The sequence below is a fragment of the Geotrypetes seraphini genome, chromosome 9 (genome assembly GCF_902459505.1).
Source record: "Geotrypetes seraphini chromosome 9, aGeoSer1.1, whole genome shotgun sequence".
NCBI lineage: Eukaryota > Metazoa > Chordata > Amphibia > Gymnophiona > Dermophiidae > Geotrypetes > Geotrypetes seraphini.
The window spans coordinates 972,132-993,995 of NC_047092.1; the positions used below are offsets into that span (position 1 = coordinate 972,132).

General features: G+C 45.8%; 1 protein-coding gene across 3 annotated transcripts in view; it reads right to left on the reverse strand.

Annotated features, from left to right (window-relative positions):
- The window catches only part of CACNA2D1 (calcium voltage-gated channel auxiliary subunit alpha2delta 1), a 520,381-nt gene that overhangs the window by 113,124 nt on the left and 385,393 nt on the right, over nucleotides 1-21,864 (reverse strand). For all 3 annotated transcript variants that reach the window (XM_033958928.1, XM_033958927.1, XM_033958929.1), the window contains exons 14-18: nucleotides 17,354-17,403; nucleotides 14,889-14,978; nucleotides 5,131-5,199; nucleotides 4,097-4,171; nucleotides 2,665-2,739 (exon numbers count right to left, since the gene is read on the reverse strand). In XM_033958928.1, the coding sequence (XP_033814819.1) occupies nucleotides 2,665-2,739; nucleotides 4,097-4,171; nucleotides 5,131-5,199; nucleotides 14,889-14,978; nucleotides 17,354-17,403 (359 nt within the window). The remainder of the gene's footprint in view (nucleotides 1-2,664; nucleotides 2,740-4,096; nucleotides 4,172-5,130; nucleotides 5,200-14,888; nucleotides 14,979-17,353; nucleotides 17,404-21,864) is intronic.

Genomic DNA, 21,864 nt, shown 5'->3' on the forward strand with positions numbered 1-21,864 from the left:
TATATCTTAGCACCGATCTGCCTACACTTTATAATGCAAATATTCGCCGCCCGCTTGAGGCGATTGGACAGCTGTGTCAGTCCTGGCAGGAACTGCCGTTGGGAATCCTGGGACGGGTGGCTCTAGTGAAAATGGTTCTGGTACCGAAACTCCTGTATCCCCTACAGACTATGCCGCTGTGGCTTACCAGGCGGGACGAAGTTGCTTTTAAAACTACAATCTCCCGATTCATTTGGAGATCCCGAATGCCTAGGATCGCGATGTCCAAACTTATCTTGGATAAATCACTGGGGGGGCTAAATGTCCCAGATATTCGGCTTTATAATGTAGCGTCCCTTTTTCGATGGATTCATGAGAGCTACACAGGGTGCTTTCGCTATTCCCCTCGGGGATGGCTAGAGGGCTGGAGCTCCCCTTTTAACTTCATGAATATATTACACAGACAGGACGATCCTGGGAGACGATATTTAGTTTGTTTCCGTTTTCTGCGCCCGTTTAGGCTGGCGTGGCGTTGGTGGCGGCGCAGACAGCAACTATCACCTGACACATCTCCCTTTCTCCACCTGGGGGGCAATTCCAGGTTTCAGCCGGGCTGGGGTAGATCAGTCTTTCAGCAGTGGGCGGCTCGGGGCTGTAGGATGATGGAGGATATACTGGAGCTGCCCTCTGTCGGGTTCCCCTCCTTCCAGCAAATAAGGGACGCGTGGGGTCTTCCCCTACATTACTTGTTTTCTTACTTTCAAGTACGTCACTACTGGGATGCTGAACGCAGAGGAGACAATGGGGTCTGGGACAAGGGCCCCTTGGACATCCTTTTTTCAGCCACACCGCCCGTAACTAACTCCCTCGCGCACTGGTATCGAATACTCAAATCATCTCTCCCTCTGTCGGTACTTTCTCCAGTACGCGCTTCCTGGGCTCGGGACCTGGGACAGGATATTTCAGAATCACAATTCGGGGCCTGCTTTGCTACTCTATACTCATACACTAAATCTGCAGATTTTCAAGAACTACAGTTTAAGATCCTTCACCGTGCCTATTTCACGGCTCAGCGGGGGGCGCGCATGGGGTTATGGGATAGTGATTTATGTGTAAAGTGCAAGAATCGAGCAGGCACATATCTCCATTCTTTCCTGGAGTGCCCCCGACTGAATGTCTGGAGGGAGGCTCTCTCCCTAATGGAGAGAGCTGTACAGCGCGAGGTTGAATGGGACTATGGGTTTCTTCTCCTGGGTCTGCAGACCTCTCTCCAGGATCAAGGTTTCACCACAACCCAATGTAGATTTTTTTATAATGTTGTTCTCGTAGTTAAGAAGCTGATCTTAACTTATTGGATGGCCGAGGAACCCCCCCCGATACCTCAATGGAGGAGTAGGCTTCGGGAGACGGCTAGGTTTGAAATTCAATCTTATGCTAGATCGCTGAGTGTGCTTAAGCAACACTACGTTGGCTTGTGGGAGAGGCTGCGGGACCTGTTGCCATCACAAGAACAGGAGGGGGACCTGGAGCCCGCCTAATTTAGCCTGGCTGTCTTATGCGCTACCTTGGCTGGGCCCTTGCTACACCCCTACCATTCCTTCATTTCCTTTCATTTTCTTTTTATGATACTCCTGGGTGCCCTGAGGGGGGGAGGGGGGGTAGGTGGGGGGAGGGAAGGGAGATGTTTGGGGATATGAGTGGTCGATTAGTGTGGAGTGGATGTTGTTGGATGCGAATGGTATCCTGAGCTATGTGTGGTTTTGTGGAATATTGATAGGGTATATACAAAAACACGGTGGGAGATCGCTGTCCATGATGGGCGGTCTATTTATCATTGTTGTTCTTCTCTGCCTTTGCCCCCCCCTACTACCAACGTTTCTTACGCTTGTATGAATATTGTACCTGTGAGGGGGGATCCGTGGGGGAGGCTTTGTTTCTGTTTTGACATTTAACCTGTAATGGACTGTTTGTGACTTACAGCAGTTTGTTAATCTGCCCTATTGGGCGGTGTGTTTCCACTGTTAATAAAAATACGTTTTAAAAAAAAAAAAGAAAAAGAAAAAGAAGCAGCTTTCCAGCAAGAAAGGGGCAGGAGTGGGAAAGCTCCTGCCAAGACCACCACCGGAATTTTAAAAAAGGTACCTGGGGGGGGGGGGCCCTGCCTACTACCAGACGCACTAGACCACCAGATGCATTTTTTTTTCCTTGGTTTTTCCTCCTCTACACGTAGGTGCGTCCTATGGGCAGGTGCGTCTTATAGACCGCAAAATACAGTGAGTCTAGCCTATATCTAGTGCAATAACCACATAACGTTTAGACTGTGAACCCACTGGGGACGAGAATGTAAGGCACATTTGATGTATCCAAGTCGTAACACACATCCATGACCCTTTACCCTTTATGTATCTAACCTGCTTTAAAAGTAACATTGCACTGGTTGTAGTCATTGGCTTGCGTAACTTCTAGGTCCTCCCGAACTCTGTCCCCAGCCTGCCCTGGAATTTCTCCGATTGTGCCGGGGCAGTCAGAGTCAATATTTAGTGGCACTGAACAGTTAAATATCGCAGACTGAGTGACAGCTTCTCCTGCCTGGTTAAATCATTTTAGATATCGAGCTCTTTGTCCCTCTTCGCGTGTTTGCATTGCTTCCTATTCTTGAAATATCTTCTAATAAAGCACTCTTACCTCGGGTCGAAGATTTGGATGGAGCAGTACGTAGCCATTTGGATCAATTGCAAAGTAATAGCCATTTGGACACAGCTGAAAGGAAGAACACATTGGTTTTCAACATCCATCTACTGTACGAGCTTTCCATTACACACTCTGCCTCTGTCATACAATGCAAACTTATATATAACGAAGCAATCAGGCTTCCCGCCATGTTTCTAGCCACACTGACCCACAGAGATCTCCATGCAACACCCATATCACTTCAACCAACATTGAAATATGTATTTTTTTCTTAGAACAACTGATATATCACAAGAAATGACTGCAACTACAGTAGACTTTTTCCATTTGTAATTTTGTAAGAAGATCGTTTGCATGCAACTGATGCAGAACGAGAACAATCGTCAAAGCATTTAACCTGTTTGAAAACGTCCGCCCCTCAGTGTGAATAAAAGTCCACATCTTTCATAATGAGGCACATTCCTTAATGGATTGTTTACCACTTTGAGTGTTTTATACACTCAGACACCCATTATGCATGGGGTTAATTTATTTAATTTATGTATTCATTCAGTTATTGAAATTTATTGACCATTTTTATGAAGAGATTCACCCAAGGTGCTGTACATCATTGCTGACTAGTTAAGAGCCACTGATGATCAGGCACCAGATCGTTCAGAGGAAATTAACCAGGCAGGATCCCCTCCTGTCTGCTTAAACCCATTTGAATATCTGACAGATTATATTCACCTTTGTGCCTTGATACCTCAGAAAATCTGTTGTAAAAATATCATCCATGCCAACTAAAACTCTACCCTCAGAAAACAACCAGGGTCAAGGCAGTGGAGCACATTTTCTGCAGTTTATTTAAAATATTTATAATCTACATATCTGAAAATCTATGTGGCTTGCAATAATACAGACATAAAAATTCTCACTTTCAGAACTGTTGCAAAGTCTTTCTCCTATACAGTAACCAGCTAGTGGGAGAGAACTTTTTTTAAACACTGGCCAGCCCAGGCTGATTGAGATCCAGATGTTAAGGATACTAGCACTGAATACTTGCTGAAATGTATCCAGCTGGTGTTGATATTCAGGGTTGACACCCAAATAACTTTCTGGGCAAGATTAGGACAGTCTTTTGTCCGGCCCAACGTGCTGGATAATTATCGGCAACAACCAGACAACTTCCAGCTCTGACTTAGCTCCCAGTATTCCCAGGGGGGCATTCACCAGATCCTGCTGAGAAGCTTAGAACAGATGTTCAGTGACCCTTAACCTCTGTGCTGTACCCAATGGGTAGAAGCCGCTCCTTCCTGGTTATCTCCCATTGAATATCAATCCTTAAGCAATGCTTCCTCCAGCAGTTTTAAAAGTTGGTCTAAGGATAGCGGTAACAACATTTTTTTAGCTTGCACAAGACAAGAATATTAGAAATGCTGCTTACCGTAAAGTGTGGCGTCAGTCTCTTGATATCTTCCAGTGACACATCCACTCCCATCACACCAAGGATCAGAAGGTTCTGTTAGGACATTCCAAACCACAAACCCAAATTTTACTTCTATTTATAGTGATTGATGCACACTTTGTAAAGAACCAGATGCATCACAAATTGGTGCTTCTCAAACTTTTATCCAATATGACTGTTTTTTAACAACAACAAAATTCCCATGAGCCAAGATGACTATGACAACCAAACTCGCAATTTCCACGCTCCTCCCTCTCCTTCAACTGCTTTCCCTTCCTCTTCCCAGGTTCTCTCTGCCACTCCAAAGCAGAAAGACGCCTGCAGCGGTGATGCAAAGAGTGGCAGCAGACAGCATAGGGATCATAGAAAGCCTTCCCAGGAAGGGGCAGGGCCTTTCAGTCTTCATTGGCTCATAAGACTCATGCTGACTGCTGGGCATAGATTATACTAAAATCCGGTAGGGGGGGAGTGGCCTGATTCCAACACCCCATCCATGTGACCTCATTTGGGGTCCAGACACACAGTTTTGTCTACACAAGTTTTAATGTGCATGGTTTATTCCACTATCAGCACGGCTTCTGATTCGAGGTGTTTATGCATTCAGGTGCCATACCAGTGTGGCGTGGTATGGCGGGGCAGAGAGGTGCCGGCTACCCCATCGAGACGGCACCCGGAATTGCCTAAAAAGATCTATTTGCATTACCCTGACATAACTCCGAGAGGTTGCTCAGAAAGATCTCTTGAGCTTTCATAACAAACAGGATTGCTTTTCTTTTATAAAGCTCTGCAACTTGTCCCTTGTCCTCCGCCACCATTCTCTGTATCAAGGTCAGAAGAGCACAAACAAACCCTCTGTTTCATTTCCCAGGAGATTTCCAATTAACTAGCTGCAACCCAGCTATGACTTTGCTTCTAAGAACAGAATAGCCATTTTTTTCTATAGGAAAATATCCATAATCTAGCGATTGTTTCTAAATCAAACATTAACATAGCTGAATTATTTGGGTGTTTACCTTGTGCCCGTTGTGGTTTTTTGTTAGATTGAAGACAGGCAAAGTTCCTGTTATGACAAGTCCAAGTTCCTGAAACAGTCACAGAGATCGAAGAATCATAATTTAAATTAAATTGATGCAATAAAAGTCTAATTTTGTATGACATCGATATAGAATTATAATTGCGCTGAAGCAAAAGCCACCTCAGTATTTCATTGTTCATTTGCCAATTTCATTGATGTCTGTTTTATGCTTTGTGGAAAACCAAGGATTAGTTCCATCCTAAAGCACTGTGGGAGATTTATTGACTTCTCTCAACTACCGTATTTTCGCGGATATAACGCGCGCGTTATACGCGTTTTTACCTACCGCGCATACCCCTCGCGCATTATATGCCTGAGCGCGGTATACAAAAGTTTTTAAACATAGTTCCCACCCCGCCTGACGCCCGATTCACCCCCCCAGTAGGACCGCTCGCACCCCCACCCCGAACGACCGCTCGCACGCGCTCCCACCCGCACCCGCATCCACGATCGGAGCAAGAGGGAGCCCAAGCCCTCTTGCCCGGCCGACTCCCCGACGTCCGATACATCCCCCCCCCCCGGCAGGACCACTCGCACCCCCACCCCGAAGGACCGCCGACTTCCCGACAATATCGGGCCAGAAGGGAGCCCAAACCCTCCTGGCCACGGCGACCCCCTAACCCCAACCCGCACTACATTACGGGCAGGAGGGATCCCAGGCCCTCCTGCCCTCGACGCAAACCCCCCTCCCCCCCACCGACCGCCCCCCCCAAGAACCTCCGACCGCCCCCCCAGCCGACCCGCGACCCCCCTGGCCGACCCCCCCGACCCCCCCACCCCCCTTCCCCGTACCTTTGGTAGTTGGCCGGACAGACGGGAGCCAAACCCGCCTGTCTGGCAGGCAGCCAACGAAGGAATGAGGCCGGATTGGCCCATCCGTCCTAAAGCTCCGCCTACTGGTGGGGCCTAAGGCGCGTGGGCCAATCAGAATAGGCCCTGGAGCCTTAGGTCCCACCTGGGGGCGCGGCCTGAGACACATGGTCGGGTTGGGCCCATGTGCCTCAGGCCGCGCCCCCAGGTGGGACCTAAGGCTCCAGGGCCTATTCTGATTGGCCCACGCGCCTTAGGCCCCACCAGTAGGCGGAGCTTTAGGACGGATGGGCCAATCCGGCCTCATTCCTTCGTTGGCTGCCTGCCGGACAGGCGGGTTTGGCTCCCGTCTGTCCGGCCAACTACCAAAGGTACGGGGAAGGGGGGTGGGGGGGTCGTGGGGGTCGGCCAGGGGGGTCGCGGGTCGGCTGGGGGGGCGGTCGGAGGTTCTTGGGGGGGGGCGGTCGTTGGGGGGGGAGGGGGGTTTGCGTCGAGGGCAGGAGGGCCTGGGATCCCTCCTGCCCATAATGTAGTGCGGGGTGGGGTTAGGGGGTCGCCGTGGCCAGGAGGGTTTGGGCTCCCTTCTGGCCCAACTACACAAAGGTACGGGGAAGGCGGGTGGGGGTGTCGTGGGGGTCGGCCAGGGGGGTCGCGGGTCGGCTGGGGGACGGGCGGAGGTTCTTGGGGGGGGGGCGGTCGTTGGGTGGAGGGGGTTTGCGTCGAGGGCAGGAGGGCCTGGGATCCCTCCTGCCCGTAATGTAGTGCGGGGTGGGGTTAGGGGGTCGCCGTGGCCAGGAGGGTTTGGGCTCCCTCCTGGCCCGATATTGTTGGGGAGTCGGCGGTCCTTCGGGGTGAGGGTGCGAGTGGTCCTGCCGGGGGGGGGGGATGTATCGGACGTCGGGGGGGGCATCAGGCTTTCAGGATGGGGACAGACCTTCAAGGGGGGACAGGACTTCAAGGGAGGACAGTGCACGGAAAGTCAGGGGGGGTGAACGGAGAGTCGGGACAGCGCACGGAAAGTCAGGGCAGTGCACGGAAGTCAGGGGGGGTGAACGGAGAGTCGGGACAGCGCACGGAAAGTCAGGGCGGGCGAAAGGAGCGTCGGGCATCATGCGCGGTATACCCGTGAGCGCGGTATACAAAAGTTTTTGTACATGTCATCGTGATTTCTGCGCGCTATACCCGTGTGCGCGTTTTACACGGGTGCGCGTTATATCCGCGAAAATACAGTACTTTGTTGTAAATGATAATTAACATCAATGGGATAGAAAATGATTTCTTCATAAAATGCGACATTAGGAGAGGAAACTAATATCACACATGTTCATGGCAGGAGGTGATTGATGTGGAGAGAGAAGATATGAATGACTAGACCAATGTATCTCAAACTGTGCGTGCCTCCTGAGATTTCAGGTGTGCCGCGGTACACCGGGGAGGAACGGCACCAGCTCCAGCTGACTGCCTACAGGATGTGCCCCTCGTGGCGAGAGGCAAGTCCTGTAGGCAATCTTGGGGCGCCAGCACCCTTCCTTCTCTCTGGTCCTCTTCCCTTCTGGCACCCCCCACTGGTGTCTCAGGGCCTTCACACACACAGACATTCATATGACATTAAGGACATTTTTTTCTGCAATAATAGAACATTCGTTGTACTAACATTCCCTAGTATTGTCCATCTTTTATCTATTAGTATTGTATAACGCCTAGAAGCCTGATTAGGCAGTATAAGAAATTTTTAATAAACTTGAAACTTGATTATAAAAATATTCAGGGCAAAACATGGGATATCTGTTTCAATAATGACTAAGTGCCACCAAGGGTGCCGAAACTGACCAGGTGACCACTGGAGGGATAAAGTTAAGACCCTCCCCCTGCTTAATACCCAGAGATCACTGAGCCCCTCCCACCACCCTAAGAGGTGACAGAGAACTACAACCAGGCTCTATGACAGCTGCCGCAATGGCCATTCCTCTTAGAGCAGCAAAGGGGTCCCTGGAGTAGCCTAGTGGCCAGTGCAGTGGACTGTAGAAAAGGGAATCCAGGCCCACATCTTACTTTTGGTAGAAAGTATGAGCGACCCCCCAAAAAAAAAAACACAAAATACCTACTGAGCCCACATATACGACAAGTTCCTGAAGGAAAAGGGGATTGAAGGGGTACCACACAGGACAAAATGTCTTAAATAAAGGATCACTTACAGGTCACTGACCTGGGGGGCCACCGCAGGAGCGGACTGCTGGGCGCGATGGACCTGTGGTCTGACTCAGCAGAGGCGATACTTATATTCTTATGATGCATGCAGGCGTAAGGGCAATTGCATACAGTACTTTATTTTGCTATTCCTGAAGGGCTTCCCATACTATATAAAGGGGTTTTGATGCAATGTGTACCTGGTACCTTTAATGTGAAGTTTACTGAGTGCTCATTGGCTCTCCACTGCTCTCCTGGGATGTCAGACATTCCAATGACTTGTTTTTGTGGGTTTCTCCCTGGGATGCTTTTCATTTGAAAAGAAAGATGCACTGAGCACAAAAATGCCTAAAACAAGGTGATTTTCAAGCCAAAGAGAGAGACATTTTCCAGTTTGAAAATGGCCATGTTTGGCACTATTTTGTTTGGGGGGGGGGGGGGGTTGTCTTCAAAATGTCCAAAATCAAATTTGGATGTCCAATCTCTCTAAAAATACCAAGGTAAATTCTTCTGGTACTTTTGGCTTTTATTATCCAATCATTAGGCTATAGTCCCTCATATATACAGATGATATTCAAATCATATTTACCATGAAATGAGACTATGATATTATTTATCTTCAATCCTGCCTGCAAGCAGTTGATAATTGGCGATCTAACTCTGGCTTTTTATTGCCATCATGTCCAGTTGTATTGAATAAGAGCATAAGAATAGCTATATCGGGTCTATCTAGCCCAGTATCTTGTGGCCAATCCAAGTCGGAAGGACCTGGCACAATTCCATTTAGTAGTAACGTTTCAAGTTCCCCTACTATTCAAAAATGCACCAATGTTGGGTTTCTCCTTGATAGTTGTCAATTTTGAGCCCCGACTCATCGATGAAGTGTATCCTTCAGTTCAGTGTTAGGACCACATATCACCTCTCATTCAAAAGAAGCACTCCATTCTTCCCAAGTGGAAATTTTTGGCAATAATCTTTGATTCTCCTTTATACTTCCATCTAAACATTTCCTTCTTGGTGAAAAAAATGTCTTGTTTTTTGAATGTTAGTTTGCTATCATGCCCTATAATCACCCATTCAGTATTACTAGAGAATCTACCTTTTCATATCTTGGCCCACATCTTTGGAATTCTCTTCCTAGTCACATTCAAGTGGAAACATCCTGTTCTAAGTTTTGAAAATCTCTTAAAATGTGTTTATTTCAAATTGCCTACTCTGCTCTCTAAGGTAGCCATCTGGGTCCCAATCCTCAACCATCCTTAGGATCCTTCTTCTATCTACCTTGGGCTGATATCCAGATTATAGACACATTTTTCAGCCGATATGCTAGGAAGGCACCTACTTTCCTTTAAAGAACAGGTGTCTCATAGGAGCTAATTCTGTATTAGTGTGCCTATATAGAATAGGGGGAACCTATGTGCCACTGAAAATCCACATAGAGCCCAGAAAAGTATTTTTGAAAATTCCGTCTGATGTTTTATTTTAGACAGAAAAAGGCAACATGTCAGCAGACATGTTGCAAACCATGAGGGCTGTGACATTTTCATGTGTGGGCCCAGCAGGGTGGAATAAACTCCCGGGTTACATATGTCAGCAAGGGAATCTTACTTCATTTAAACGTTTGTTGAAACATTATCTGTTTTGTCAGATGAAATATGGGTGCTAAGAGACAAGACAATGCAGTTTTACAACTTGAATGTATAAATGATACAAATAGCCAGGGGTGGGTATTTGTGGCATGTGAGTGAGGGTATGAGTATGTGAGGGTGGGGTGGATTGTTTTTGATGTGTAATTTAAGTAGGACCAGGAAGTTAAGACTAGTCTGTTTGTGTTTATTTGTGTTTGTTTGGTTGTTTTTTTTGTTTGTTTTTTTTACCTCGTATGTGTTTTTTGAACCCTCTTTGTATAAAGCGGGATATAAACAAAAACCATAAACCACTCAGGCCATCTGTGTGGCACAGTGGTTAGAGCTACAGCCTCAGCACCACCCTGAGATTGTAGGTTCAAATCCCCCATTGCCCCAGGTACATTAGATAGAGCGTGAGCCCAGCAGGACAGACAAGGGAAAATGATGGTTACCTGAATGTAAACCACTTAGATTATAAGTGGAATAAAAATACTGAAATAAAAACTACTGTATAATTAAGTGATAAAGACATTACCTGGATTTGGGGGGGGGGGGGGGGTTCACTAGTATATTTAAAGCTGCACAGTATTACACAGCATCAATATTTTTTTCACGATATCAGCACTTCCAGAAAATACATCAACATCAACAGCAAGCCTGGCCAATGAAATTCCGGCTGCTGAAAATATGAGATGTTCCAAATGGTTGTACTAGATAACCTAATGTCACAGTCTGAGGCAAGATAGATGTTTAAAACAGCTTTTTACAGTAATCCAGAACAGACTTGGTGACCATGTGAAATTGAAATAAATACATTGCATGGAAGGGTTATGCATTAGCAGCTGAGGTGAGAGCATTCAACTCGTATATCTGAAGCAGGACAGCTCTTAATTGTACAAAGCTTTGTTTATTTCCTTGCACATGTCTGGTTTACAAGAAGCAGAAGATAAGCAGGAAGATAAATTCTGAATTGGTCCAAAAATAGATACATTAGGAAATGAAAAAAAAAAGTCAACTGTGTTCCATAATTTCTTTCAGATAATTCAATCAAATAATTACATGTTACTGACAAACACGAGGGACCATATTTCAGCAATAGTTCAAAAAGAATAAATCTGAAGTTCATTAACACAGAACCACATTTAAGAAATTTAAAATGGAAGTAGAACAAAAAAATTGGAAAGTTGTGCCCTTCCTGATGTAGGGAAGTCATTGGGTTTAGCAGATTATCAGGACCGTTCACTGACATCAGCTGAAGAGTCATTTTCAAGATGGCGGATGGCAGAAGCAAATGTTGAAGTAAGAGGAGAAGAAGACTTCCCTAAACATTGAAAGACCAAGAGAGGAGCCTATGAAAAAGTGGCCCAGTAGTTAGAACTGCTAGCCCGGCACCCTGAAGTTGTAGGTTTGATCCCAGCACCATTCCTTGTGACCCTTGGCAAGTCACTTAACCCTCCATAGTTAAATTGTGAGCCCACTGGGACAGATTAGCTGATTAGATTGTGAACCACTCAGATGGCTATGTCAAAGGTGGTATCTCAACTTAGAAAGGAAAGGGACTGGGACTTGTATACCACCCTCAAAGTGGTTTACATACAGGTACTTCAAGCATTTTCCCTATCTGTCCTGGTGGGCTCACAATCTATCTAATGTAGGGAAAACACCTTCCAGGGATTCAAGACAAAGTTAGCCCAGTTCCTGCAGGTAAGGCTAGTCTCAGTTAGGGCGCTGATCTTTGACCGCGAGTGGACTGCTGGACACAATGGACCACCGGTCTGACCCAGCAGCGGCAATTCTTAGGTTCTTATGTTAAGTGACTTGCCCAGGGTTACAGGGAGCAGCATGGGGTTTGAACCCACAACTGCTGAGGCTGTAGCTCTAACCACTACGCCACGCTCTCCTCCAATAAACTTGGAAACCTGGGCTAAATTTAGCACACCATCATTGGATCATTGGTTTAGAACAGAACCGAATGAACAAAATATAGAAATTGCCCTACTGGGTCATACCAAGGGTCCGTCTAGCCCAGTACCCTTTTTCCAGCAGTTGGCAAAGTGTCAAAGTTCCAGGACACTTAGGGCTCCTTTTGTAAAGGTTTTAGTGCACATCCCGAAAAACTACCGCTTGCTGAAGAGGAGGCGGTAGCGGCTGGCGCACACAGCATTGTAGCATGCACTATTCCACGAATTAAGGCCCTAAGTCACCTTTGTAGAAGGAGCCCCTAATCCCAACCATAAGCAGTGTCTACATTAATAATGGTTGATGGACTTTTCCTGAAGGAATTTGCCCAAACCTTTTCGAAGGCTATATTTGCTCTGATAAAGAGTTGCAGCACTTAATCTTATATGTTTTCAAGTTTGTTTTATACTTTTAATAACTCTTTTTTTTTTTTTAAATGTGTAAGGTAATGAACAATTGATTTTGTGGGTAATGAATTTTTACGTTTCTCAAATGAAATGAATGCATATTAATAAATGCCCCCCCCCCCCCCCCCCCCACACACACACACAGTATACTCCAGTCTTCTAAAATAAACAGCTCAGCATGTCTTGGCCTTATTCAAACTGAGCACACATATAAAAAAGATATGAAGACATTCTCTTACTGAGTGCTTTAACGTGGCCAATTGCACTTTTAAAATGAAGTAATTTTTCTTGAATAGTCGGTCAAATACCACCTGCTTACTCTTACTAGAATTTTATTAGGCTTCAAGGCTTCATCTAACCGAATTCTAGGAAAGGCCTCACGTAGCATTGGGGTCTCAGAGGGAATAAAGAAGGTGATGTGTTGTGAAGCCTCTAGCAAGCCAGGATTTAGGATAACCCAATTAAAATGATACTAAAAGAGATCCTTTGCTTAAAACACATTGCAGACATAACACACAGATAGAATTACCACTCATGGGATGAAAAGTGAAGTTAAAGGTAGACTCAATACAAGACTCTACCCATTTCATTCAATGAATTTAATACGATTTTAACTTACGAAAGTGCTATGAGAAGCAGAATAGCACAGATGGTTTAGTCAGAGTTATTACTATTAACGTTAAACACACTTTGTGCACTTCCTCCGCTCTTCATTCTGAGTAGTTTCTAGGGCTGTCAAAGGCATAGATGGCTGCATAGGTGTTTTACAACCGCTCCCATTTTTAGGGTGTAATTTCATGTAGTAATTTTCATTTTTGATTGCATCTTCCATCTAAAGGTGACAACCTCCAGTTCAGAAACCTGACGTGTAGCTTTCATGATTTGCATCCCTCTCCCGTGCAGTTCTCTCCCATATCATCTTCTGTTGAAACTCACTTCCCAAATTTAGACTTCTCATGGGACTTTGACCTCAACCAGTTCAGGCTTTGCTCACGGCTTCAGTTTTCCTTACATTTTTCTACCTTGATACCTACTTAATTTTGTGTTCTCTGATGGTTCCATGTTTTGGTTATAATTTGCATTTGTAAACCACTCTGTGGTATAGCATGAATTGTAATAAAAAGAAACAGCTGAGGTCTGGGCAGAACAGGAAAGCATGACAATGCAAATGCACAGTTAATAGAGCACACATGTATTGCGTACACACACTAATTTGCTCCGTCTTCAGAGGAAGTGTAAAAGTGAGTGAGAAGATTTGCACACTACGAAGCCTGCTTCTGGGAGATATCAAAACACACTGGTGCATTATATTGTTTTGATCAAATAGGCCAGTGATTCCCAACCCTGTCCTGGAGGAACACCAGGCCAATCGGGTTTTCAGGCTAGCCCTAATGAATATGCATGAAGCACATTTGCACCATGCAAATGTGCTTCATGCATATTCATTAGGGCTAGCCTGAAAACCCGATTGGCCTGGTGTTCCTCCAGGACAGGGTTGGGAACCACTGAAATAGGCATCTAAAACAATCCACTTTCCTCTACAATCCATGACAAGTCACCTGACAGATGCCAACTCTGCGAGTAATTTAATGTAATCCTGAAGAAGTAGAACCTGTGCAGAATGCCAGACACAAATTTAGCCACCTTGTCGTGCAGACTGGATGGACTAGGTAGGTCTTTAGCTATGTTACTAGCACTTATCTAAATGACTGCTACGGTGACACGTGCAACCACAAGAAGCGTATGTAGCCATAGTAACATAAACATGAGAACATAAGAGTTGCTGTTACTGAGACTGACCGAAGGTCCATCAAGCCCAGTATCCTGTTTGTAACAGTGGCCAACCCAGGTCCCAAGTATCAGACAGAAACCCAAAGAGTAGCAACATTCCAAAGCTGAGATTGTGATGTCATAATGCCTCATTCCACCAATGCCTAAGAGCCAACCTCACCAGTGATGTCACAATGGCTTGATTGCCCTCTTAGATAAGAGTAGCTATACTGGGACAGACTGAAGGTCCATCAAGCCCAGTATCCTGTTTCCAGCAGTGGCCAACCCAAGTCCCAAGTACCTAGCTAGATCCCAAGTATCAAAACAGATTTTTTGCTGCTTTTCATAGGAATAAGCAGTAGATTTCTCCAAGCCATCTCTATCGACTTTTGTATTCTATATAAAATGTGCAACCCGCTTAGCACATAAATGCAAGGGAGACTTATAGTTGGGCATGGCATGGCTGGGACATACATTTATCTGCATAATTTACAGAATTCTCCAAGCTATAACCAAGAGTTTTGTTACAAATCAATATTATCATCTTCTTCAAAAATGTTTTGCTGAGATGCCACAGCTAGTCTGGTTCAAGGATATCTGTGATAAATTTATATACCACAAAAGCACTTTCATAGTTGTTGTGCATAGCCTGAAAACCTGGGGTCCAGTGGAAGAGTTGGGAAGCCCTGATTAAACGACAGCAAATGTACGAAAGCCCTGGTACCTGACACTTGTATCAAAACATAAAAAGGTCGCTAATAGTTAGTATTTTCATGTGTACATGGTTTTCTAACTATATCTCTGAAAGAATCCTTCGTTTTCTGTCTGGATAAAATGTTAACAGGGAAACATCACGTAATAAAAAGTACTTTCATTAAACACAATGACCAAAAACGAAATTCTTAGCATGAAAATTAACATCATGCAGTTCCTACCAGAGCATCTAAATAGACATTGGTCCATTGGACTTGTTTGGCTTTCTCTCCAGCAACAACCATCGGTCTTCCCAAAACATCTAAATATTCCTGTAGAAAGAGAAAAAAAACCCATGGTCACATGCAACAATCTACCAGGGATAGTACACACCCACCCACACACAACCTCAACAGCTACAATTTTGGGGGCAGATATTCTAAAGGACTTAGCCAGATAACAACATCCTACCAGTTAAATCTCACTGCCTGGCCTCAGGGCACAGATTCAGCTGCATTTAATTGGCTAATACCACTAACTATGTGTAGGGGCAGAATTGGAGCAGAGTTGGGACCTACCTAGTTAGTCCAATGCCCAATCAAGTTAAGACGGCAAACAGGGTCTACCAGGCACCCATTTCAATATAAGCTGCTACCTAGATAACTTCTGACATTTGGACCCAAACGCTCAATACCGGTGCCAGATTACACCTGGCATTGAATATCTGGGTGAAATTCAGCTTGTGCTCCTACATTTGCAGTAGATCAGGCCCATCAACACACACCTCGCACCTCCCAGGGCAGTGGTAAATTAGAGTCACCGCTAGCAGTTGCAATCATTCTTGAAGTGCTCAAGTCAGCATTTATTCCTTGTAAACATGTTGCAACATGACTGACAGCCAGGATGCACCAATCAGCAGCATTGTTTTAATTTCAAACACGACAGGAAAGTTGGCCTTAAACCAGTGATGATGTTCAAGCCCCTTTCAAGTGTTTTCAGCAGTGAGCATTTCAAACACTTGGGCGTTTGAAGTCTTTTCCTGGTTTTGCTATGATATAAAACAGATATTAATCCAGCGGTTGGCCTATTACAATTGCATTTTTATGTTTTTAATGTGTAAAAGTGTCTAATAAATCATTTCCAGAACATCAGTATCCACAGCTTTTTGGTTTTTCTCCGCTGAATTGATTTCACTGTGGATCTTTGGGTCTTCTTCTCCCTTGTTATAAAACAGATATTATCATATCCATTATAGTTTTACCTTTTGGATATCCACAAATACACAATTTAACAGGTCCATGAATATTGGCTGGATCATCGCTATGTAAATTGAACAACACAGCATAAAGTGGATACCACCAGCTGTGTCATTCCTGGAAAAATAATGCCAGCAACAAGTTGCTATTTTTCCTGGTCAGGAGCATCGGGCTGCAAAGCCAAGGTCCACTGTTCCCAGCCACCTCTTAAAGGGCACAACTAAACTGCTGATGGCTCTCACCAAATCATAATCCCCCCAAATGACTCCCTAATCAATTTTCCAACTTCTCCCTCTTGAAGATCTCCCAAATAATGTTCTCCTGCCTCAAACATCCCCTTCCCCCTCACTGGCACCCTTTTAAACCTAGCTAGGGTTACCATATGGCTACAGAAAAAGGAGAATGGATTGAGACATCTGGGTTTTACTTCCAGTGAAAGCAATGGAAGTAAAATGGCCATTGGAAAGCAATGGAAGTAAAATCCGATGTCTCAATCCATCCTCCTTTTTCTGGAGCTATATGGTAACCCTAAACCTAGTGCCAGTGAGGGGAAGTAGTGACTGCCTACTAGATTCCAGGCATTTTTCATAGTAGGCCCAGGGAAGCCTACAGGAGGATTGGGCAAGTATTGTATGAATTGGGGACAGGGAAAATGGATTGAAGGGGTATTCAAGAGGGGTAAATTGATTGGGTGTCTTCAGGATGGGCGATATGATTTTGGAGCATCATAGGCTCGGAATGGGGAAAAGTAACTGTGTCCACAGCTTGGGATAGTCACATGGGATCTCTTAGAGAGAGGAAGAAATAATTGTTACTGCAGAAGGGCAGATTGGATGGACCATTTGGCATGTTTCAATGTTTCTATCTTCAGGAGGGGTAATGTGATTGGGGAGGCATTGGAAGGGGCATCAATAGCTTAGCCAGTCCCTTTAAGAAATGGCCCTGTGCACTCAGGAAGTGTAGATGACAATGCTTGCATGGAAGATCACAATCAAGTGTCATTCATATACTGAAGCGGGACTGTCCTGTGGCAAAGTGTTGCTGCTGGTTGATTACTCTCATGGTAAATCTAATCTAGTCTTCAGTGTATATACCGGGTCATCTCTCGTCGGAGCTCGACTCAGTTTACAAGAAATCAAGAGACTAGAATATACTGTACATAAAATAAGGAGAAATAAAAGATAATAAAAATTAGTTTTAGTCTTTCATAGAAATGGTAATAAAAGTACAATTTTGACTCACTGCACTCTATTTCCTATACTATGTGGCTTCCATTCACTATATCAACTGATTTCTGCTATTGACTTCTCTTGAGAAATACGAATCAGTAATACAGCTCACTGGATGGACTGCAAAGTCTAGACAGTCTCTCAAATCCTTCTCAAATGAACAGGACAGAAACCTTTTCCTCCAAATTTGATCACACTCCATTTTAATGGAAAATGTCTTACCTGTGTGTTGATTCTAATAGCTCCGATAGAAGGGATTTCATAATAGTATCCTTGAAGACATTAAAAAAAGAGGGAAAAAGGTCATTTATGTGGTACCTGTATTTAGAAGAGCAACACTGTATTTTAATCACGTGTGGTTTCACCAGCTCTAGGAAAACCTTGTAATATAGGATAGAATATGACATGGTGACAGAATTTATCATCATTCCCGTCCCCACAGATAACTGAGGGAAACCATCACCAAATCATTCTTTAAGATGAGAGGGAAGAATCAGAGTATGAATGGGCCCAACCACTGACCTTCAAGCCTTGTATTGAAGAATGCTGGTGTAGAAGGACTGAGGTTGAGATGAACACTAAAGAATGACATGAGATGGTAATCCATGGGGATGGAGACAAATTCTGCCCCCATGTCATTTTCTACAAGGGACAGAATTTGTCCCTGTTGCCGGCTCCGTGGTTAACCAAAGGAAGCCATCCACGTGCCATTCTTTAAGGACAGAGGGAAGAATCAGAGTATGAATAGGCCCAGCCACTGACCCTCAAGCCTTGCATTGAAGAATGCTGGTGTAGAAGGACTGAGGTTGAGATGAACACTAAAGAATGACATGAGATGGTAATCCATGGGGATGGAGACAAATTCTGCCCCCATGTCATTTTCTACAAGGGACAGAATTTGTCCCTGTTGCCGGCTCCGTGGTTAACCAAAGGAAGCCATCCACGTGCCATTCTTTAAGGACAGAGGGAAGAATCAGAGTATGAATAGGCCCAGCCACTGACCCTCAAGCCTTGCATTGAAGAATGCTGGTGTAGAAGGACTGAGGTTGAGAGAGACACTAAAGAATGACACAGGATGATTTCCTGTGGTTATCCACGGGGACGGAAACGGTGATGAATTCTTTAATATGGGTGGAAAGCTCCAAGAAGCAACCTTTTTTTCTTTTAATCTTTTTAAGAGACATTTACTGTGGACAGACCTGTAACCCTTTAACAGCTGCTTGACACATAAGGTGTAAATAACACAGAAACTAAATATACAAATCAGACCCAGGCAGGCAGGACATCCAGCTCTTCTTCATTGCTAAGCAGAATATCTACATATCCTCCTTCAGTTAATCTCAGTGTCCCCAGTTCTTAAGAACCATAAGAAATGTCGCTGCTGGGTCAGACCAGTGGTCCATTGTGCCCAGCAGTCCGCTCACACAGCGGCCCTCTGGTCAAAGACCAGCTCCCTGAGACTAGCCCTAACTGCGTACGTTCTGGTTCAGCAGGAACTTGTCTAACTTTGTCTTGAATCCCTGGAGGGTGTTTTCCCCTATGACAGACTCCGGAAGAGCGTTCCAGTTTTCTACCACTCTCTGGGTGAAGAAGAACTTCCTTACATTCGCATGGAATCTATCCCCTTTCCATTTTAGAGAGTGCCCTCTCATTCTTGGAATAATCTAGATAATTCCACTGAAAATTATTATAGACCACCCAGTGTTATCTCGAGAATGCCTTGGCGGTATGTGAGCAGAGCAAGGAGCAATTCCTGGAGATCTTCATTTTCCAGCAATTTTCCACCTGCTCACCATGAAACCATCTGATTAATGTGAGGCAGCAAACAGGTTGTCCTATTAGCTATCTGATACGGTTGAGTCAACATCGCCCCTACCCAGAGGGCGCCTGTGCTGACCACCCTATCTGAGTATTCAGCACTCATCACTATCTGGTCACCAGAGCTAAATTGCCTGGTATTTAAAAAGAAACACAGACTGTCCTGCTCAATATTGACCTGAATGTAATTTGTTCTCCAAATACATGAATAACAGGTGTAACTTTAAACATCTAAGATACCCTGTATTGAATAAGTATATCAGAACATGTGAGGCATGTGCAAGACTCCCTGGCATTGTAAGTATATACATGTGCTAATGTAGAACTACATATAATAATGTGATTCTATGGCCCAGTTAAGAATAGGTGTGTATCTGATCAAGCGAGGGCAAAACGCTAGCCCCAGATTCATCTTGGACCATTTCACATGAGGCAGGCCTTCCTCCTTTGCCACAATCTCCTTTGGGGAATGGCACAGCATTGAGGGATCAGGGAATGGGGCAAAGGCTTAGCCAGTCATGAGAGAGGTTGGTTCACATCAGGAAGAAGTAGACATCCTTGTACATAAGTTGCAACTGAGTTGTGCTGGCAGTGCTCTGGCCACATGCTGTTTTGTCACGATAGCGTCCATTTGAAGTTTTAGGGGTTGCTGCAGAATCAGTTCTGGTGGGTTTGCAGCTGTGGCAAAGTCTTGGTGTGGTGTAAAAGGGTTGTCAGTAGCTAGTAATAGGGGGTGTGAATGATATTTCAGTGTGAGCTGTATACTTCAGTGCCTGAGGAAGCCCGAATTTTGAGGATTTTCAATTCCTTTTCATACTGGATTGAAGACCAATTTTTCCTTGGGTGCAGTTGGAGGCTCATTTGGAATTGGAAGTTTTACCTTATATTTTGACAAGTGTGGGCTCAGGATAGGTTGTGTATGTGAAGAAATGTGCTCCTTGTCTGGATCTAAAGACCCACTCTGTTCATCTTCTTTTGCACTTGTTAAGGGAGTTTTTGGAAGTGTCTGAATTTGCCCCCAAAATAGAAACAAAACAAAAATTCCAATGACTGACATGGGAGACGAAACAAAATGAGCACTTTGGCGCTGGTGGGAGATGGGCACGCTCTGAGGCTCTGGTGGGGGATGGGCTCTCTCTGAGGCTCTGGTGGGGGATGGGCTCTCTCTGAGGCTCTGGCGGGGGATGGGCTCTCTCTGAGGCTCTGGTGGGGGATGGGCTCTCTCTGAAGCTCTGGTGGGGGATGGGCACGCTCTGAGGCTCTGGTGGGGGATGGGCTCTCTCTGAGGCTCTGGTGGGGGATGGGCTCTCTCTGAGGCTCTGGTGGGGGATGGGCACTCTCTGAGGCTCTGGTGGGGGATGGGCTCTCTCTGAGGCTCTGGTGGGGGATGTGCTCTCTCTGAGGCTCTGGTGGGGGATGGGCTCTCTCTGAGGCTCTGGTGGGGGATGGGCTCTCTCTGAGGCTCTGGTGGGGGATGGGCACTCTCTGAGGCTCTGGTGGGGGATGGGCTCTCTCTGAGGCTCTGGTGGGGGATGGGCTCTCTTTGAGGCTCTGGTGGGGGATGGGCTCTCTCTGAGGCTCTGGTGGGGGATGGGCACTCTCTGAGGCTCTGGTGGGGGATGGGCTCTCTCTGAGGCTCTGGTGGGGGATGGGCTCTCTCTGAGGCTCTGGCGGGGGATGGGCTCTCTCTGAGGCTCTGGTGGGGGATGGGCACTCTCTGAGGCTCTGGTGGGGGATGGGCTCTCTCTGAGGCTCTGGTGGGGGATGGGCTCTCTCTGAGGCTCTGGTGGGGGATGGGCTCTCTCTGAGGCTCTGGTGGGGGATGGGCTCTCTCTGAGGCTCTGGTGGGGGATGGGCACTCTCTGAGGCTCTGGTGGGGGATGGGCTCTCTCTGAGGCTCTGGTGGGGGATGGGCTCTCTCTGAGGCTCTGGCGGGGGATGGGCTCTCTCTGAGGCTCTGGTGGGGGATGGGCACTCTCTGAGGCTCTGGTGGGGGATGGGCTCTCTCTGAGGCTCTGGTGGGGGATGGGCTCTCTCTGAGGCTCTGGTGGGGGATGGGCTCTCTCTGAGGCTCTGGTGGGGGATGGGCTCTCTCTGAGGCTCTGCTTCTTTCCCTGCCTAGTGCCGTCAGGGGTTGGGTTCCTTCCAGTCCTCTGCCACCTTTGACTTTTTTCTTCTGCAGCTGGTAGGGGATGGGTCCCTGTTGGTTTCCAGTGATTTCTCTCCTACCTCTACCCTTATCTATTGTATTATTTTGTATTGTCATGTAGCATTCCGAAGCAATTTTTATTTTTAAGCTTTTGATTCTGATTTTTCCTCAAAAAAGGTGTGGAAGGGGGAAACCTAACTCATTAGATAACGTTGTAGTCATTGTTTATATACTGGAAATACCTTTACAACGTTCATTGCAGTTTACATATGGGAAAGTTAAAGTCATCATCCAGAATGACAAGTGAATAAACTTTCAAATTTCTACAAACAAGTATAAGCCGGGGGAGGGGGTGGGGTGATATTTAAGTATAATTCTTCCTCCTCTGTAGTGCCCTTCACTTCTCACTTTCCCCTTTGGTGTGCAACATTTTTGCCCTCTTTTCACAATGTCTGCTTTAAGAACATGGGTCAGACCGAAGGTCCATCAAGCTCAGTATCCTGCTTCCAACAGTGGTCAACCCAGGTCCCAAGTACCAGACAGAAACCCACAGAGTAGCAACATTCCAGAGCTGAGATTGTGATGTCATAATGCCTCATTCCACCAATGCCTAAGAGCCAAGCTCAGCAGTGATGTCACAATGGCTTGATTGTCCTGCACTTGGCTCGCATAAGAGCTGCCCTACTGGGACAGACCATAAGTCCATCAAATCCAGCATCCTGTTTCCAACAGTGGCCAACTTAGATCCCAAGTAATAAAACAGATT